General features: G+C 39.9%; 1 protein-coding gene across 1 annotated transcript in view; it reads left to right on the top strand.

Moving 5' to 3' along the window:
- Positions 1-1,605: 1,605 nt before the first annotated feature.
- Lurap1l (leucine rich adaptor protein 1 like) overlaps positions 1,606-20,299 on the top strand; it is a 35,948-nt gene continuing 17,254 nt past the window's right edge. Inside the window, exon 1 of the mRNA XM_051188101.1 lies at positions 1,606-2,523. Coding sequence (XP_051044058.1) covers positions 2,233-2,523 — 291 coding nt within the window. The 5' untranslated portion in view covers positions 1,606-2,232. The remainder of the gene's footprint in view (positions 2,524-20,299) is intronic.

Genomic DNA, 20,299 nt, shown 5'->3' on the forward strand with positions numbered 1-20,299 from the left:
TTAACATAACTAGCCTTTTTTTAAAGCTTGTTTGTTTTACATTTCACCAGAACAAAGTGTTAATTTTACTCAACACGCTGTATTATAAGGTTTTTCTTCAGACATATGTAAAAAGCAAGAATAACACATATCTTTTTAAAGTTATTGTGAGTGGCAACTACTGTCTCAGTTATGTACAGGTACTCCACTGATGATAATTTAACAATGACTCTTTGGAGCAAGTTCAAGTTAGATATTGAACACATGTGGTTTGCTTTGTACCCAGATCTGAGCTGGACCAAGTTTATAATGGAAAGCTGTCCATGACTCAAATGAGAGGCGTCCATAATTACATGCCACAGTGCAATCCTCATGCAGTGAGCTTGTGGTTTGCCAGCGTTGAGACAATACATGCAGTTTTATGGGAGAGTTGAGGTTTAGTTTTGTTCTCCTTTGATTCCATAAATGGTGGTGATATGTGTGTGTGTGTGTGTGTGTGTGTGTGTGTTTCAAGAAGAAAAGTTAACACATGCAAAATCCTGGCTTGTTGACAAGACAATCTCAACAACATTCTCTCTGACATGAGATATTTCATTCAGAATGTCTGTTTTCTCTCCTTTTAAGCTTTCTTAGATGTGAAAATGATATAAACAAACTCCAGTCTCATTTATCTTTGTTATTTTGAATGCAAAAGCTGAAAGGGAAGGGGGCCAGAAGAACAACAAAGGGCATAAATATTTAGTTGTTCTAGAAAATAAAAGCACAACTTTGAAACCAATAGAATGCAAAAATTTTAATTTCCTGGGTTGAAAATAGTATTGTCACCTCTCATTAACACAAACACAATGTTTGTGTGCTTTATACTAATTTACTTGGTAGGAGTAGTGTAGACTAATAGTTTATGAAGTTGTGGGTCTTCCTAAATAGATGGAAAATATAGATAAAGTGTGAAAGAGGACATGTATGAGTTCACCAGTTATTCTCAGTAGTTTCTTTCCACAATTAAAGAGAGGATTCAGCAACTTCTCTGAATTTCTGCTGCCATCTCTTTTCTCTCTCTGTCTCTCTCTATACTCTCTCTCTCTCTCTCTTTCTTTCTCTCTCTCTCTCTCTCTCTCTCTCTCTCTCTCTCTCTCTAATTTTCATTTTGCCGTGCCGTGTGGTAGTATACTGGAATATTGCTAGGGCAGTTATATTTCATTGTACATTTTCATTGAACTATTGACTGATTAAATCTTTTTTGGTCTTCTTTGGAAAATTATCGGGCAGTTTTGCTTGCTAATGTTAAGCAATTGTTTTTTAGGAAGATTGGGAGACAGAAAACAAAACATAAAACATATAAAATATAACCATTCTTCTGCCTCTAGCTTTAAAAATGGGTTTGATAGGTTGTATTTGTCAGCGGGACAACTTTTAATTTAGTAACCTAATATGGGTATGCTCAGCTGAAGTAGGACTTGGCAAGTTAGTTCCTTAGCTTCGGGATTGGGAAGATTTTGCTGCTCTTCTTATCTGGGACATACGGTACAAGGGTTGGCCCTGATTTAGTCCACCTGCCAGTCGAGTTTAAAGTTTCCGAGGCTCAGAGGAACACAATGACTTGGATGAGACAGCCTAAATGGGGAGGACACTGCTGCTGCAACGAGGGAGCCCTTAAGCCCTAGCTAAGCTAACCATCTCTCTCTTTTTAAATGCGTCTATACCGCATGCAAACACGACTGAGCCACTTTTTTCACTGACCAGAGATTTTTTTTCCCCTGATGATCCACTGAAGCCTGATCCTTGGAGACATATGGCTGGAAAATGAAACGACCCGGGAGTGTGGCTACATCGTTATTCTGTGTGGTGTAATACCAGATGGGCACTGTGAACGGCGCAGAGATCTGAATGGACAGTTTGAAATGGTAATTTTCCCCCATCGAGCAGGTTCCGTTGCTCTCTCCTGTCTCTTGGTATAACGTACTAGCTTTTGCCCTTTCTCTCTGCAGTATCAATTAACTCAACTTGGAGGTGGAGTGACCAGAGAGGAAGGAATGAAGCGATCTAGCTAATCTTGCTAGCTGTGGAGCGGTAGAGCCTGGAACTGTGGCCGGGTACAGATCTGCCTACTGCGCCCGAAGCATGGAGCGCACGGGCGCTCGCGGGGACCCAGGCCCGGCCCGGGGAGCCGGCTGCTGAGCTCCCGACTCCGCCAGGCCGCCGCCTCCTTGCGCCCTCTGCCTTTACTGTCAGTGTCGCCCCTCTCAAAGAGTCATGGAAGACGGCCCGTTGCCAGACCTCAGAGACATCGAGCTGAAGCTGGGGCGCAAAGTGCCCGAGAGCCTAGCGCGCTCGCTGCGCGGGGAGGAGCCGGCGCCCCGAGAAGGGGCTACGGACCCCAGCGGGGCTGGCGGGAGCTGCAGTAGCAGCAGCAGCTGCAGCAGCTTCGCGCCCTCTGTGTCCTCCTCCTCTTCATCCTCCCCTGCTTCTGGCTCTCTACGACGCAGCCACCCCAGCGCCCTGGAGAGGCTGGAGACCAAACTGCACGTCCTCAGGCAGGAGATGGTGAGTATGATGTGTTCGCGGAGACCTGGGGATCGGGGGCCTGAGACCTGGGAGCCGAGGAGAGGCAGGGAGGAGGAGAGCAGGAACTCGTCTCTGGACTAGACTACAGCTAAGCTCGAACCCTGAGGACTTTGCTCGTTCATGGGGTACTCTTGCAGCACAGTCGGCTCTACTTTCTAACAGCTTCACTCACTGCACATCACTCTGCAGCTGCCAGCCTCAGACCCTCCAGCACCAGCCTGCCGAAGGCCGGCAGTTGCTGCGCGGGTCTGGGCCTGCTGTGAGCTGTTTATGCTTTGCATTGGTTCAAAGGGTGGTTTAGTCCAGTGCACTTAACGCAGAAATGCCTTCCAGTTGTCCGGGAGGTGGCGCGGCCGGGTGCAAGCCTGGCACGGTAGTTTGCTCTCCTCCACCCTCCCCTTGATGCAGCAGCTGCAGCTGTCCCAAGGCCACTGAAGAGTAGATTCTCCACAGCTGGTTCTGAAGACAATGGCTACTAGCACTTGGTGTGCCTATGAATGGCTTGTTTCACTGTTTTGAACCCGGAGAACAGGTGACCCGAGCCCAGGGATTTGCTAATGACTGCCTCCTACCCTTTCCTCTATTCCTCAATCAGCACTTGTTTTCTCTGCCATTTCTGTTAACCTCGGATTAGGACAATGGGTCAAGTAGATCTAAGACTCGTTATTCCGGATATACTTAGACTGAGGCACTCATTCATTGGCCTTGAGCTCTTGGACGAGCCTCAGTCTCTACAGATCACAGTTTATCTTTACAGTGATGAGCTGATTGGAGGAAATGATCTCTTTCTAAGCCTTCTGAAAAAGAAAATGTCCACAAACCAACAACATTTTCTACCAACTAGCAGGGGAGGAAGGTTCCAAGAGTGGCCTTCAGGACCCAGGGAGTGAGAAGGGCTTCCCACAGAAGCAGCCTGTCCGGGTTCATGCATGTCTAAGCTTCCTTCCATTCTCACTTCCTGTGATTGGAAAACACTAGTAATATATTCCAAGCAAAATGAGTCTTCGGAGCTCATGGCCTATCAAAACACTACAGAATACCACTCCAAAGACCCTCACTAGGTCTAAACCTGGTCTGCTTAAATATTCGATTATCAGTTGAGAATGTTCCCGATATTGAAATATATGTATATTTCTGCGTGTAACTGGATATGAATATATGTACATATATACGTTTTCATTGCAGATTATTTTATTGCTTTTCGTATTTCACTAAGTATGTCTAATACACATATACAAGTTATGCATACTAACCTTGCCAAATATTTATTAAGTAGTTTCCATATATAAGCAAGCTATGAGCTCTGAAATATAAAATAAAAAAGTAAAGGAAGTGAGATTGCCTAAACTCAGAGCACTCAAAACATCTACCAAGTTCAGAGTCACTACTGATAATACTTTTTAGTTTAGACAGTGGTTCATGACCCCTTTGGGGATCACCTATCAGATATTTACATTAAAATGCATAATGGTAGCAATATTACAGTTATGGAGTAGGAGCAAAATAATTTTATAGTTGGGATCATCACGACAGGAAGAATTGTACTAAGGGTTGCCGTATTAGGAAGGTTGGGAAATACTGGGCCTTACAGGGTGTAAATGTCCTTGCCCCTGAGCCTGACAACCAGGACTCACATGGAGAGTCAGCTTCTACAAGCTGTGCTCTGACTGACGCACAAGCACCATGGTGTCTCATGCACATGTATGTACATCCTCACAATCTGAATTCATAATTGTAAAAACTTTTTTTTCAATGAATTTGTCTACTAAGGGCTTTCAAATCTCTTGCAGTTATTTGTCCTTTATTTGTGGTGTTGAATTCTGTAGGACAATGAAAACTGGTCATTTTAAAATAAGAATATCTACAGACATCTGTTTTTCCTAATGGAAATTTCCAAGTTGATAAAAATCCTTTCTTTCAACTATATCTTGCTATTTATGATGACCATGGTGTATCAGTTTTTTATTTTTAAGATTTATTTTGTTATGTGTATGGACGCTCAGCATGCATGATGTCTTACCCAGTATTTGTACCTGGTGTTCTAGAAGACCATAAAGTGCGTTTGATACTCCAGAACTGGAATAACAGACAGTTGTGAGCCCCCTTACAGGTACTGGGAACTGAACACGGGTCCTCTAAAAGAACAAGTGCTTTTAACTGTGGAGCCATCTGTCTACCACTCTGGTATTAATTTTTGAAAAGGCAAGGACAACAACAGCAAATTGATGACACTTTTTTAAAAATATTTTCTCTGTGATATCTCAATTTCTGCAGACTGAGAAAAAAATATGTCAGAATAGATGCTTTGTGATAAACTGGGTTCTAATAATGGACTCCATGGAGTTTTTTTTTTTTTTATAAATTTAGAAGGTAGTGGAGGTATATTTCTTTCTCAAGAAGGTCATCATTTTCCTCCATGCCTACATAAATCTTGTGGGTTTTCAAAATCCTTGCTTAGGCATAATTGCAAAGCAATTAACTTGTCTTTATGTAGAGCTGGTGGTTTTGCTATGAAGATGGGACAGATACACCTCTATAGTTCTTTTTATCACCTAGCATCCCAAAGTAGAGGAGGTAGGCAGCTTAGTGAGGGCTCAACCTTCCTGTCCTGTGTCCTAGCCCAATCCCACTCCTTATTTTGAGTTATTCATAGATTGGATTGTCTAGAATCAGTTTTTTCTTTTTGTTTTTTTTCCCTCACCATTCCTTCCTAAAAAGCACTCTATCTATGGACAAGTCATTGTAGGTATCTCCCAGATTAGGCATCTCTTTTTTTCCTGTTAGAATGGATGAGTGCCCTCAAGGACACAGTGCAGCAGACACTTGCAGTTAGTTTCAACACCTAAGGTTTTATATACATATGACCCCACCATTATTTTTGTTCTCCTCTTTAAAACTCCCCCTCCCCTGACATGTTTGCATGTGTCTGGGCATGTGTCTGTGTGTGTTGTGTGTGCAGGTTGACATCATATGTCTTTCTCCATTTGTTTCCACCTTTTTTATGGAAGCAGTGCTTGCACATTTGATTAGTCTAGCTAGCCAACTTGTTCACTGGATTACATGAATACATCTGGCATTTGTGTGGATTTGAGGGATCCAGACATTGGTCCTTATGCTTGTGCAGCAAGCACATTTCCCACAGAACACCTCTGAACCATCTCTTCATCTCTGTCATCTCCTTTTATGCTTCCATGGATAATATCTTTCCTTCTTGTCTATACATGGTGTAGCTCTTAGAGATGAGAGAGGTAGTTTGTGAAGCAAAAAAGTGAGTAAAGAGACTGAAGAGGAGTAAAGAGGTGTTTCTGGCCAAACTGCTTAAAGTTGAAACCCTTCTTAACAATACAAATAGTGTCACACGTAGGGGAAATATTGGTAAAGATGTTTGCAAGCATAAGTGTATACAATAGGCTAATCCTAAGTAATTTCAGGAGGAGGAACAAAAATTTCAATGTGAACAGCTCTTATTTTGAAGGTAGAGATTAGGGAATTTGACAACACAAGAAAGAAATGTAGAATTTCACGCGAAATTTATTATGAAACTAGAGGTAGGTACCAAGTCTCTACACAAAATCTGCCCAATAAGCTTGTGCATGGTGAACTCTTTGGGAGCATAGTTTGCAGATTTCAAAACCGGTGAGCATAGAAATTTGAACGAAGTGACTTAGACTTTCTTACTATAACACACTCACATACTGCAACTGATTGTCAACTTTTGTTTTAATAAAGTTTTAGAGCAATCCATTGGACTAGACACAAAAAAAACATGTGGGAAAAGATGGGGCTCACCAAGTTCCTCAGCAATTAAGAGCACCTGCTACTTTATTTTTTTTAATTTTATATAACCAAGTCCATTTAAATGAAAACAAACATTTTTAGACACTATTTGGGAATTTGGGCATCGTTCTTTCCAAACTACTTCCTGCTGGTAAGGGCGCTGTCTTGGGGGATTCGAAGAAGATTCAGAAATCCTGGCTGTAGTCTGTAAGGCTGCTTTGTCCAGCTGTTTTGAATGTAAGATCACCTGGTACTCTGTTTCAGGCGGTTTGGCTTAATCAAACTACATTAGTCTGGAAGGAATCCACATCTTTTCATTTTCTGTTGAAACAAAAATAGAAATCCTTTTCCCCAGTAACTTGTCCTTGAACTTAAATTTTGGAGTCAAAGCATTTTTTTTAAAATTTATTATTTTACATGTGATCCCAGTTCCCTCTCCCTCCCTCCCTTGCTCCCTCCCTCCCTTCCAGCCCTCCCTCCCTCCTTCCCTCCCTTTTACCCTCTCTGTCATCTCACATGCACTCTAACCACCCTCCCATCTCCCCACCCCAATTCCATATGTAGGGGAATGCCATCCAGTTGGGGTCATGTAGATCTGACAGGTCATGTGATGTAGGGACTAGGGCTTCTGTCCTGTCTCTAGATTAAGGCAGTTATCCCTCCATGGGGGATGTGTTCTCAAAGCCCTTTTGTGCACCAGGGATACATCCTGGCTCCACTGTCTGAGGTTTCTTAGACTGCTCAGTCCTTCTGGCTGAGACCCTTATTCAGGGGGGCTTGAATCAGTCCCATGCTGGCTTCCCAGCTATCAGTCTGGTGGCCCGTTAGCTCCTCCTTGTTCAGGTAAGCTGTCTCTATGTGTTTCTGCCACCTGGTCTTGTCCTCTCCATCTGCATCTAAGCACCTGCTACTTTTGTGAAGGACCCAGAGTTCAATTTCCAGCATCCACATACATACATGCAAGCAAAGCACTCAGACACACAACAGAAAATAAATAAAGCTAACACTTGTTGAAAGAAAAAAATTCATAGGTAGCACTAGTACACAATTTAAAATATTTGAAAATAAAATCTCGGAAACAGATTTGTAGTTGACTTTTCCACTGTTTTTTTTTTTTGTTTTTGTTTTTTTTTTTTACTATGCCCCAGCCGTTTTTTAAAGGGCTTCTTTGCTTTTGTAGCTTAAACAAACAAACAAAACAGCAAAAAAAAAAAAAAAAAAAAAACTTTTGAAATCCCCTAAAAAGCAGATTTTCATTTCATTAAATTAACTGCACACTTGTTTTGGGCAAGGAGATTTTTTTAACACTTAGATCTCAAGGTAGAAGCAGGAAGTGGAAGGCATTTTCCTTAATGAGCTCTCAAGATAGCTGCAAAGATAAAAGGGGCCAGAACTTGGCCTGAAAAAGAAGGTAAACCAGCATGTCAGCAGGTGCCAGAAGCCACAGTGGAGACTGGGGAGCCTGGCTGTGGAGGTGACCCAGGAGGCTGAGCCCCACAGGTGACTCTAGAAACCATGCAAATTAAGGGTTTTACCCAGGGATAAAGACCTGAAGGACAGCTTGTTCCCAGCCATAGCTGATGATAGGTCTCAAACCAGGGACAAAAGGCTGAGGTGCCAATTTAGCATATCAAAGTAGACCTGGCCTCCAGGCCTGCATCCTTAGTCCCTACCTGTTAAGGGTGTGGCTGGAGTGCCCAGCCCCCTATCCTAGACTTCTCCAGCCCAGGAGCTGGGCTGCTTTAGTGCCGCTGCCCTTTTCTATAGAATCCAACCATTTGGTTTGCCTGGTCCTTTCATTTACCCTTTAACATCCTGGGCTCTTGTCTGATTCTCCCCTCCCCACCTCGCCTCACATGACTCAGAGTCATGTTCACCCCAGACTCTCCTAGATGTCCCTGCCTCTGGCTATGTTCTCACTTTTATCTATGATAAACTTTCTCCTCCACCATACCTAGGGGCAGTCATGTCCTTTCCATTTTATTTCTTTATTGAAGTCAGCTGCTTCTGTCATTTTGTACAGAATGTTAGCATTCTTAATGTAGGAAGTAAATATTCTGAGACATGCTTCCTTAATGAGTGGCACTAAGATCAACAGTAACCCTAATGCCATTTTGCTAGACACTCATAGAAGGTAAACATATAACTTGAAAGCCATCACATTTCCACAAACTAATGTCCCATCCCATACCCACGACTATGCTTTGGAATTATTGGCACACAGGTAAAGAACGTTTTCTTAAATTAAAAAAAAAATGTGGGGTGTGTGTGTGTGTGTGTGTGTGTGTGTGTGTGGTGGGGGGAAGCAGGGAATACAACTTTCTACCATCTAGGTCCTGGGGATTTAACTCAGGTTATTAAAGCTACTAATCCATCTTGATGTCCCAATAAACTTCCTTCCTGCCTGCCTTCCTTCCTTCTTTCCTTCCTTCCTTCATTCCTTCCTTCCTCGTTCCCTCTATCCTTCCTTTGTTTCTTTCTTTCCCTTTTCTTGAGACATAGCCTTACTGTGTAACCCTGGCTGGTCAACTACCTGTGCCCCTCAAATGCTCAAAGTTAAAGGAATGCACCACCACACCTATCCTAAGAACGTTTTTCTGGAAGAAAAGAATTTCCTTCCGTTCAAGTTGCATAATAGAAACTTGTTGCATTGTTTCAAAGATACTACAAATTATTTGGGAATGTTAAACTCAAAATTCCCATCCTGTGCTGACATAAAAATATACCTCCTGTCTTCCTTTGAAGTGAGTCACATTTAACAGATGTTTGCGTGCATTGAGACATGAGTTTTTAAGACAGCTATGGAACTGGGATTCATAATAAAAGTCTTAGGAATCCCTGAACAGTTGTCAGTATCATTCTGATGCATTGGCTCTGGAATTGGAATCCAATGGAATTGCAATTACAGAGATTTGTGAGTCATCATGTAGGTGATGGGAACCAAATCTCTTCAAGAGCTATCTCCCAGACCCTTGTTTCCTTTCAACCCCACACTTTTGCGATTCAAATAGCAGCCCTGTAGTTTGGCAGTGCCTTCTGAGCAAGCCTGAGGACCAGGGTTTAGAGCTTCAGCAGTAAAGCCTATAACCCAACACTCGGGGTGGGGTAGAGAAAGGAGGGTCCACACAGCTGGTTGGCCCCATAGTCCAGCTAAGTTGTTTAGCTTCAGATTCTGTGCAGGACCCTGACCCTCAAATAAGGTGAAGAACTATAGAGAAAAATCACTCAACATTGATCTGTCTTACACACACACACACACACACACACACACACACACACACACACACACGAGAGAAAGAGAGAGAGAGAGAGAGAAAGGATGGGTAAATGAATGAGTGAATGAATAAACATCAACAGGAGTTCCAGTATATAGAGAGTTTTAGCCCATCAGAGTCTTACCATGAAGCTGTAGCTGGTGTGTAACTCTATGCAGACCAGACTGGCCTCGAACTCAGAGATTCACCCAACTCTGTCTCCAGAGAGCTGGGGTTAAATGAATGTGCCATCATGCCCAGCTATATTTATGACTCTTAGCAGCTCATGCAATTTTTCTACATTCTTTTATTTATGTTAACCATCTATTATCTATCTACCTCTGATCTATCATTCGTACATGGTGCTTCAAAGCATACTAAGGATGTTGTGATTATGTTGTGCCATTAGAGACTAATAGCAATAAACTGTGATGCTTGTTTGCAAAGAGAAGAGAGTGCCAATGTGCTACACTGTACACTGGAAGAAATGTCCCCAATGCTTTGCTTTGGGAAGGTGTGCTCAAAGCACCTTGATGAGCTTCATGTTATTGTTTCAAAAAAAAAAAAAAAAACCCAAAAAACAAAAAAACAAAAACAAAAAAACAAAGTACTACTTTTGCATCAACAGTGCTGCAGCAGAATTTTATCCAAAAGAAATCATCATAAATTTATGTAAAAGTACAGTTTGTATGTATGCTTATCACTGTGTGTCATTATTAAAAGCCCAACAAAACTGATAGCTCAGTCTGTTAAGCACTTGCCTAATGAACACGATGATCTTAGTACATGATGGTGCATGAATGTATTCCCAGAGCTGCAAAGAAAGACTCAGGAGGATCCCTGGCTAGTTAGTCTAGCTTACTTCACCATGTCCTGAACAATAAAAAGCCCTGTGTTAAAGGAAGCATATGGCATTCTGCAGGATGACAGAGATCGGATTTCTTCCACATGCTTGCTCATATACATGTACCTACTGACATATAAACACATGCAACATGTATATCTCATACAAACATGTTTATTAAAAAAGAGAGCTGAATAACCTAAATCAATAGTGGCAAGTAGATTGTATATGTACATAAAACAGAAATTTGAGATGTTATTATTAATACAGTAAGTATTGTTGAATTTGACATTAATATGTTATAAATGTATGGACCTAAGTAATTAATTATATATACATCCTATATTAGTTAGGGTTTTCTAGAGGAACAGAACCAATATAATGACATTGTATTAGCTTACTTTGTGTTGCTATGGAAAGACACCATAATCAAAAGCAATTTAGGGAGGAAAGGGGTTGTTTCTTCTCACAGCTTCTAATCCTTCATGAAGAAAAGTCAGGGTAGGAATTCAAGGCAGGAATCTGGAAGCAGGGACTGAAGGAGAGGCCATCGAGACACATTGCTTGCTCAGCTTTCTTTTTTGATATAGTCCAGAACCATCTACCCAGGGCCAAAACTGTTCACAGTGAGTGAGCTGGGCCCTCCCATATCAATCCTTAATCAAGTATCTGCTTCCAGACTTATAGGCCAATATGATTGGGATGCAACTCCTCAATGGCAATCCTCTCTTCCTAGATGAGTCCAGCTCTCTCAAACTGACAACAAACAGGACAATTGAACCCTTGTCAACCTGACACAACCTGATATCTCTATTAAATTATAACCCTCGCTTGTTTATACCTGAGATATGTTGTCAACATCACAATATAAAGTCTCACAATCTTAAAAAAAAAAAAATTCAAACACTTTAAAAGTTCAGTCTCTTTAAAATAGTCAAAGACTCCCAACTGTGGGCTCCTATAGAATTAAAAAACAAAACAAAACAAAAAAAAAACAATAAAAAGCAAATTAAATTCTTCCTTTAAGAGGGAAGACCCAGGCACAGTCACAAACAAATTCAAGCAAAGAAAAAATAACTCTGTACCAAGCATCCGGTCCATCCTATGTAATAATGGGATTAATAAATACTCCAAGGTGGTTGCAAAACATTCTATGCAGTGTTCATAATAGCCTGAATGCTTCTGGCTAGGTTAGTTGAGGAAAAAAAGCATTAGGCCCCCCAAAACGATTAAATAAAGGCTTTTAAAAGAAAAATAGTCCCTGTCAAGACTAGAGGATTAGAAATAATTAAGGGCACAGAAAAGCTTCTTTTTAGGATTATAGATGACTCATGGACGAGAATGAGAACCTGCACTTTAGTCCTCTGCCACTACAATGTGACTATAAAATTGCACTGCAGAAATAACACACATAGTACCCCCAGTATAACTGTGTTTTATCACTTAGATCAGTGGTTTTAGTCACACTGTAAAACTTAATGAGTTATAGGCAGATAAAGACTGAGCTGACAAAAATCTTTCTATAGGGAAATAATGTTATTGTTCAAAAGACATTCATGGAGCCTTGGTAAAAGGTTTACATGGGGTGAAAGTCTAACAAAATTCCACAGATGTGACTTCATTTGACACTCTCCTGATGTGGTAGTGTTAGATCCTGGATCCCAAAGTGTTTAGTGGCATTACTCACTCTCTCTTTTCTCCTACAATATAATCAATTCTAGGTCATCACTGTGACTAATCAATTTAATGTCTCTGTTTCCCAAAGGCCTAGCCATTTATTTAGAGCTAAATGTGAATTAAAATATACCTCAATTTGTTTCCAACTCTCAGATTTGGAGAGTACTAACAGTTTGTCTGCTTGACACCAGTCATACCCAATCATTTGGAACTAGGCTCTTGATTAGAAATTGCAGCATCTTCTGCTGTCTGAGATGGTGGTGATAGGCCTAAGAAAATAAAATATGTTCTACCTGCTTTGAAAGAGTGTTGGAGAATTTGTCCTTGGTTGCAGGTCCTCCTCTGTCCTCACATACAGCTTCTTCCAGTGACCATGTGCCTAGAAATGGTGACAGACCACAGCATGGGGTGGAGTGTTCCTCTTTGCCTGTGCACGGAGAGCTCACATGTCTAGTTCTGCCATCCTATTGCTCTGTAATGAGATGTTGAGGTTTCAGGCTGAAGAGACAATTTAACACCACACACACACACACACACACACAAAGATTAGAATTCATATAATGTGGTGCACATAGAGAAATATAGCTGCATGGTTCAATTTGCACATTCTTAGCTGAAAATGAGTAATCATTTAATTTGACAGCCTCACTTGAGAGATAGGTAGCATTAGGGTATGAACTCTCTGACTGTCCTTGGCTTGGGGTCAGTCTGGAACTAGGGCATTAGGAGGGCAGTGTGGCTGGGGCACATTGTATCTGAGGTGTTTGAAACACTCAACAAACTTGTAGTGATCTTCACAAAAGCAAGGTTGCCATGGGTAAGATGAGTGAATAGGAAAAGGGACAGCTTTCTTGAATGTTCTCTATAGGGTTATAAAATTGTAGTTTAGAGTAGTCAATCTATGTGTGTGTGTTCATTTGAAACTGTATTAATTAGAAAGATTAATAAAGATCACATAAGCTAGGGTTGGAACTAAAGCAGTAACTGTATATTTCCTTCTGCATATTTTTGTCTGTTCACAGCTGTGTGAATAATGCCTTTCCCCAAAGCATCAGTATTTGTCTTTTGAGAAGTACCACTGCATGGAATTTTCCTGCCTATAATCAGTCTTTCTAATTCAAATCCTCTATGGGAAAAATTCTAAATATGCAGCAGGCATTTAAAAATCATTTGTTTCATAACATTTTAGACTTTTCATAAGAGTTGTGTAAAACTGGGCCCAAAACAATGCATTGTGCTTACCCTGAGTCCCCCAAACCTTCTATTTGTCCATTTCATTCTCTTCCCTCTTCTGCTTTCAACATAACACACACACTCACTCACACACACACACACACACACACACACACACACACACGAGAGTGAGAGAGAGAGAGAGAGAGAGACAACCCTACCCCTAAAAATTCTTAAATATCTAAATACTGCAAGTATAATATTGCTGTACTGCTATGATTCTCAATAACTTAGTATTTCCCAAGGGAAACATTCATGGTGGGATGTGAGGGAGGGACGAGATGTGAGGGGGATTGGGGGGGACAGGGGGACATGTCTTCTTTTATTCTCTCCTGAGCATGCTGAATTCAGATTTTTTTCCTTAGACATTTTTGTGACAGAACACTGCTAGGACCTGTCTCACAAAACTCTACCAGAGACCAGCATTCAGTCGGTGGTTCTTAATCTGCAGGTTGCCACCTGCACATGGGTTGCATATCAGATATTTACATCATGATTCATAACAGTAGCAAAATTACAGTTCTGAAGTAGCAATGAAAATAGTTTTGTTTGGGGGTCACCATAACATGAGGCACTGTACTGAAGGGTCGAGGCATTAGGAAGGTTAAGAACTACTGAGTTAAATGATACAAGTTGGTCTGCCTAAAGCATCATAAAGTCCTCAGAACAGCGTGCAGAAATGTCTCTTCCTGCTTGGCTTATGCCACTTCTGTCCCAGAAAGTCTCTTTACTAAATCATTTGATCCATGAGAAAACTTGAAAGGCTAATGGGGAGATTTTGCTCACAAAGGTATTCACTAATTGTAATTGGAATAAGAGATAAATGAACAGCATCATCACCTTGGGCTTAAACAGAATGAGTATTCTCTGAGCTGTTTTTGTTAGGCAAGTTACAGAGAAGGATGAATACAAACCAAAGAAGCAACTTTCTTGAATATAACCACCACCATATTAACCTGTACAAGTCATAGCAATGTATACCAAAGGGAAATGGACTTCCTATTCTCCACTTCTGTGCTTGGAATAAGATGGAATTATCCTCTCAGATGCCTGCATTGATTTAGGTTCATATTGTGAGTTATGATTATGGTTGTCAGGCTGCACCATATTCTTTATTGGCACCAGTGATCACGTGGGCCAAAGGGATCATTGTCTGCTCTGTAATTCTTACATTTACACTGTTAGTTAACTCTCATAGGAGCAACAGCAAATGCTCACGTTGCTGAGTTGCAAATGAAGAGAGTTCACACTGATAAATACAGGCCAGCTTTCCCACTTCCAGAACTGGTTGTTCCAGGTGTAAGGGCTTGGCCAACATAAATAGAGGAAATGCATTTCCATTTACACTCTGATTCCAAAAGTCCAGCATCACTACTGGGAATGCTCTGCAGTTTCACCACATGAAGTGTTGGGTCATGTTTGTTTGCATTCAGTCAAATGGATTCCATTTGGATTTCACCCAGTTCTTACAGAGGAATGTACTGTTACGATATTTTTTTTTTTTTTTTTAAGTCACTGACTTGGTTTTGTTGTAGTAAGATGAAGCAGCTTGTGTTTCCAAATCCTCACTTCTTGTTGGATCAGGAATGGATGAAAACTCACAAGCACACACCATTTCACAGTGTAAATATGTTCCCTAGAGGGGGCTCCACATCCCCACCTCAAGAAATGTTTCAGTAGAAGGCATGAAATAAACATGGCACACATTTTTCGGCATTGGCAATATCGATTCCTGTGATAAGCCCCATAAGGGATACAGGTAACACTGGAGACACAGGTTCAGGTAACTTATAGGTAAATCAGGTAATAAGTCATGGGGTTGCTATTAAACAATTTAATTTCAATGGTATTAGAAATTCTTGTTGAAGCTCAAAGGTCTCATGATTTGTAATAAAGTCTATGTATTTATAGAGGAAATAATTATTTTATAGCTGTTTATCTGATGCTGGGCCCAGAAGTTATATATCTTTATCTAAATTTCAAACTGGAGCTCCCTCCATTCCCTTTCCTCAGACCCTTCTAGTGTTCTAGCCTCTTGCCATCTGTGCGGTCATACCCTTTGCCTGGCTCCTCCCTCTCTTCCCACCTTAACTCCCACAGTACATGTAGTTAATTCTGACTTATCATAATGACGGTCAAACAATTAATTACATTTTATTTCATATTGGTTTTGATTTTTGTTCTCTTTTGGATCTCTCAATAGATGACACATTCTCTCTTAGCTAGAACCACATTTAACTTATTCAGCTTTAGAATTTAAGAGAGTACAAGAATTCAGTATTAGGAATAAATTAATAATAAAATAGCTAATTGCTTGATTACCCCTCTGGGGAGGAGATGACTCAGAGGTGTGATTTTTTTTTTAAATAGCTTGAGCAAATCAAAGGTACTAAGAAACATGGATTAACTGCAAAACCTTAGTGGCCGAGACAGATGGATGGCTTTGTTGAGTTAGTGAAAATAAGATTAATAACAAGGTGGAAAAATCTTAAATAAGAGAATGGCAAACTAAGAAGTTCCAGTATGGCCGAATAATCAATAAGCAGCAGTTATAGTTGCTGTTTTAGGGGATATATATAATGCAGGTAGAGGTGCTTTTGTATGTTTACTCATTTTTTAAAAAATATTTATTTTCTACAGAGAAAAACAGTTTCCATGTGTTTTATATCTAGTATCTTTAAAATACCTACCTTTGAACTAGCGATAACAAGAAAACACTGTTGATTACTGAGGAATAAAACATGTAGTAAAGTAAAACATGACAGCATACTTTTGGAACAAGAATAGAAGCAAAATAGGACCATTAAATTTTTATATAATACAAATATTTTAAAAATATCAGCTTTCTTCCTACTGACTGTAATCCCACTATTATAATGGTTTTTGTGGTTTCATAATACGATCTCAATAAATAAAAGTTGCCTGGGTTACTGTATTGAAGTGTTCTAGAGAAAAATTAAATGTTTCAATCATCCTAATGACATAGATCCAGAATTTTCCACTAAGAGCAGAAGCAAAAAGATGATTATTCTGCCCAGACTGAATTATTTATTAGTGACATTTTCATTTTCTTTGGGTGTTTTTTTAATCATCATTGTAGAAGGTATGCTTTGCCATTTATATCTTTACCTTTTTTGGAGCCCAGTCCTTTGCTTGATATATATATATATATATATATATATATATATATATATGCTTTCCCTATGTAGCTGTCAAAAGGATTTATTTTGTATGTACAAATGTTTTGCCTGCATGTATGTCTGTGCACCACTTGCGTGCCTATTAGGCACAGATGTCAAGGGTGGGTTTGGATGAACTGGAGCCAGAGTAACAGATGCTTGTGAGTCACCCTGTGGGTGCTAGGAATTTAACCCAGGTCCTCTGGAAGAGCAGTCAGTCTTCCTAAACTCTGAGCCATCTCTCTGGCCTTTCTATACAACTGTCTTTAACATCACTTGTATTACCTGAAAAATTGTCTTTCATGTGTACATTCCTCTCATACTGCAATCTTAACTTGTTTCTTAGATTTTAATTTTGATGAATATTTTCCAAATGCCATGTTATGTTCAAATAATTCCTAGATCAAGGGATAGATGTCATTGTTTTACTTGATTTTCAAATTCCCAATGGAGCATTCTCTTGTTACATTGCATCTTTTCTGTAAAAGAGAAAAGTGTTCAGAGTTCTATCAGGAGTCAGATGAAGTAGCAGGTGAAGCCTCAGAACCATTGAGAATATGGCCTGAGTCACATTCCTACTGATTCATAAGAGAATGACTTCTACAAAGTTGCGATTTCTCCCATTTAGTAGTTTTTAAGATTGGGTGAAAGGAAATGCATTGAAGTATTAGCTGTAGTTATGACACTAAAGGTGTGTAAAGACTACTTATTTATGTCTGTGTTGTTGTTTATTGTTACTGTGACATATCCCAGTCAGTAGGAAAGCCACCTTGAAAATGAAAAATCTGTCTGTGGGATTATAACATAAAACCAACAGGAAAACAACCCAACCCTCTACTGTCTCTGCAGTGCATGACTAGCAAAATTCTCCCTACTTCAGCCTCCAGCTGGAGCTGCACTGAGAGGAACTTGGCCTCTGCAGATTTCAGTGCATCACTTCAGGTTCTCCTTTACCCTGCTTCCCTTGCAGTGGACTCTGATAATTGCAAATCATCCCAGAAAGCCGAGCCTGCTGTTACTAGGACGAAACATGGCAATGGGAATCACAGTCTGATTGCTGTATAAATGCAATGCAGGCAAAACGGAGGCAAGTTCCGAATTCAGTTTGTAGTCATCTTTCTGAAGCAGGAGAAAGACACTGGCCATGGAACCAGGTTGTTTTTACTGATGTCACAGGAGTCTACATGCAATACAGATTAGATTTTTCAAAGTTGTGTCTGCCAAGATCTTAAGTGCCATAAAAGCATCTCATATTCCCATGATCGGTTGAGCGAGAGATGAACTTTTGTTGTTCTATTTTGTTTATTTGACCCTGTGTTCAAATGTATGGAAGGTGTCGGCTTTGCTTTCATTTAGGGAATTCTATAAGGATTTTGTGTGAAAGTGTTTATTTGACTTAGCAGAGAGAAATCAAATCAAACTAACAAAATCTTTTAAAAACTGTATGCCTAAGAGAAAGCATAAAATTTCAAATCGCGACGAACTATGTGATGAAGAATGCTATGTAACAAATATCAACCATTCATTTTTCACTGTGTGTGCACCTTTCGATTCTGTTTTGTCTACTTGAATCACCTCCAAGTGATGGTGGAATTTTTCTTACTCCAGAGCAGTAATTTAATGTTACTTCTATGGGCAAACATTTTTCTTAAGGTGCCTCTGGAGTATCTTGTTGAGTCAGGGTTTTACACATTAAGTTTTTCCTATGTGTGCATTATAACAAAAGGCATGTACAAGTATAAAATTGCAAATGAAAAATTTCAGGTCACATTAGTCTAGGGAATCACATGAGCATGCTTTGTATACTTGGAATCAGGAGCTGAGGTCTGGACATGTCCTGATGAATACATCATGTCCATCTGGTCTAATAATTCTTGCCACCAACTGACATATTCTGCAGTAATGTAGCAAGTTCCTTTCTCCAGGTCTTGGATGTTTGTATGAATTTTTCTACCTGGCTAAGACTAACACTGTGACATGAAACATGCTAGCAAATTGCTGAGTCCCATGTTTTTGTAGGACACATAAAAACTGTGGGAAAATTAGGAATCTATTAATCCTTCCTTGCTTGGGTTGCTTTTGTACCATTTTTATCACCTTTTTTTAATATGAATTGAGAAAAGTGAATCATTCTGTTCCCAGCAGCTCTTTAAAATGTGTTGACCCATCTGTTGCCATATGTCAGACATCTGCTTTTATCACCCTCATCTGTGGTCCTTCAAAACTAGAATTAACATTGAATATATGCTAATTTGTAGTGCTAGAACAGCTATTTGTAAGACATTTAATCCGGCAGCAGCAATTTTCAGAAATTAGCAATATTAGAGGCTAAGAATAGAAAGCAGAAGTATATTTGTATTCTCAGCCACCTTTGTTTTTTTTTTTTTTTTGAGTCTAATTATAAAGCCTTTGTTATTCCTTTTCCATATTATTAAAATGAGAAGGGTTGTCATTTGTTGAATTTCCTTTAAATCAAGCATGGCATAATATATTACATGGTAGAATTGTAGAGGAATGTCCTATATCCAAGCTGTATGTATGTATTGGGCAGTGGTTGGCTGTTAAAATTTAAGCTACCTTGCAAGTGGATCAGCAATCCTGAGTTTGTTCATGTTTCATAAAATACAGTAATCCAACTCTACCATTAACTATGCTTTCTTTTATCATTAGTAATCTACAACTTTTATGCCTAGCTGGAGGCTTTTTGTTGTTTCATTGACACACTCGGGAATTTATTAACTCAGTTCAAACAGCTGAACATTCAGAGCAATATAGTGTCACTGGTACAACCACATATTTAGATTTAAATGTTATAAATAAAAATTATAGTCACTTAAGTATATGGATTATACATATTTTTCTTCCCTCCTACCTCTGTCTCTCATTCTCTCTCTCCCTCTTTTTTCTTTTTTGTCCTCCTCCTTTCTCTTTTTGGAGATAGGGTCTCACAATGTAGCCTGGCTTGCCTGATCTCACTGTGCAGTCCAGGCTGGTCTCAAATTCATAGAAAGCCACTAGTGTTTGCCTGTCATGTGCTGAGATTAAGGGTGTGGTAATGTATAGCTGATTGGATGCATTTATTATGCTAATGTCAACTTTTAAATAACACTTTTGATCAAATGAATACCAAATCTTTATCAGAAATAAAATTCAACACATTCATTCTCATGCCAGATATGTTGGTACAGACCATTAATCACAGAAGGCCAGCTTGGTCTACACAAAGTTTTAGGCCAGCCAGTCTTTATTTTTTTTTTTTATGCATATAGAGTATTTTTTATTTAATTTTATATAACAAAGTCCAATTAAATGAAAACAAACATTTATACACAATATTTGGGAATTTGGGCGTCGTTCTTTCCAAACTACTTCCTGCTGGTAAGGGGCGCTGTCTTGGGGGATTCGAAGAAGATTCAGATATCCTAGCTGTAGTCTGTAGGGCTGTTTTGTCCAGCTGTTTGGAATGTAGGATCAGCTTGTACTCTGTTTCAGGCGGTCTGGTGTGATCAAACCACATTAGTCTGGAAGGAATCCACATCTTTTCATTTTCTGTGGAAACAAAAATAGAAATACTTTTCCCCAGTAACTTGTTCTTCAACTTAAATTTTGGAGTCAAAGCGTTTTTTTTTTTTTTTTTTTTTTTTATTATTTTACATGTCGATCCCAGTTCCCTCTCCCTCCCTCCCTCCCTCCCTCCCCCCAAGCCCTCCCTCCCTCCTTCCCTCCCTTTTGTCCTCTCTACCCTCTCCCATGCACTCTAAACACCCTCCCCTCCCAACCCCCCACCACAA

The sequence above is a fragment of the Phodopus roborovskii genome, unplaced genomic scaffold (assembly GCF_943737965.1).
Source record: "Phodopus roborovskii unplaced genomic scaffold, PHOROB, whole genome shotgun sequence".
NCBI lineage: Eukaryota > Metazoa > Chordata > Mammalia > Rodentia > Cricetidae > Phodopus > Phodopus roborovskii.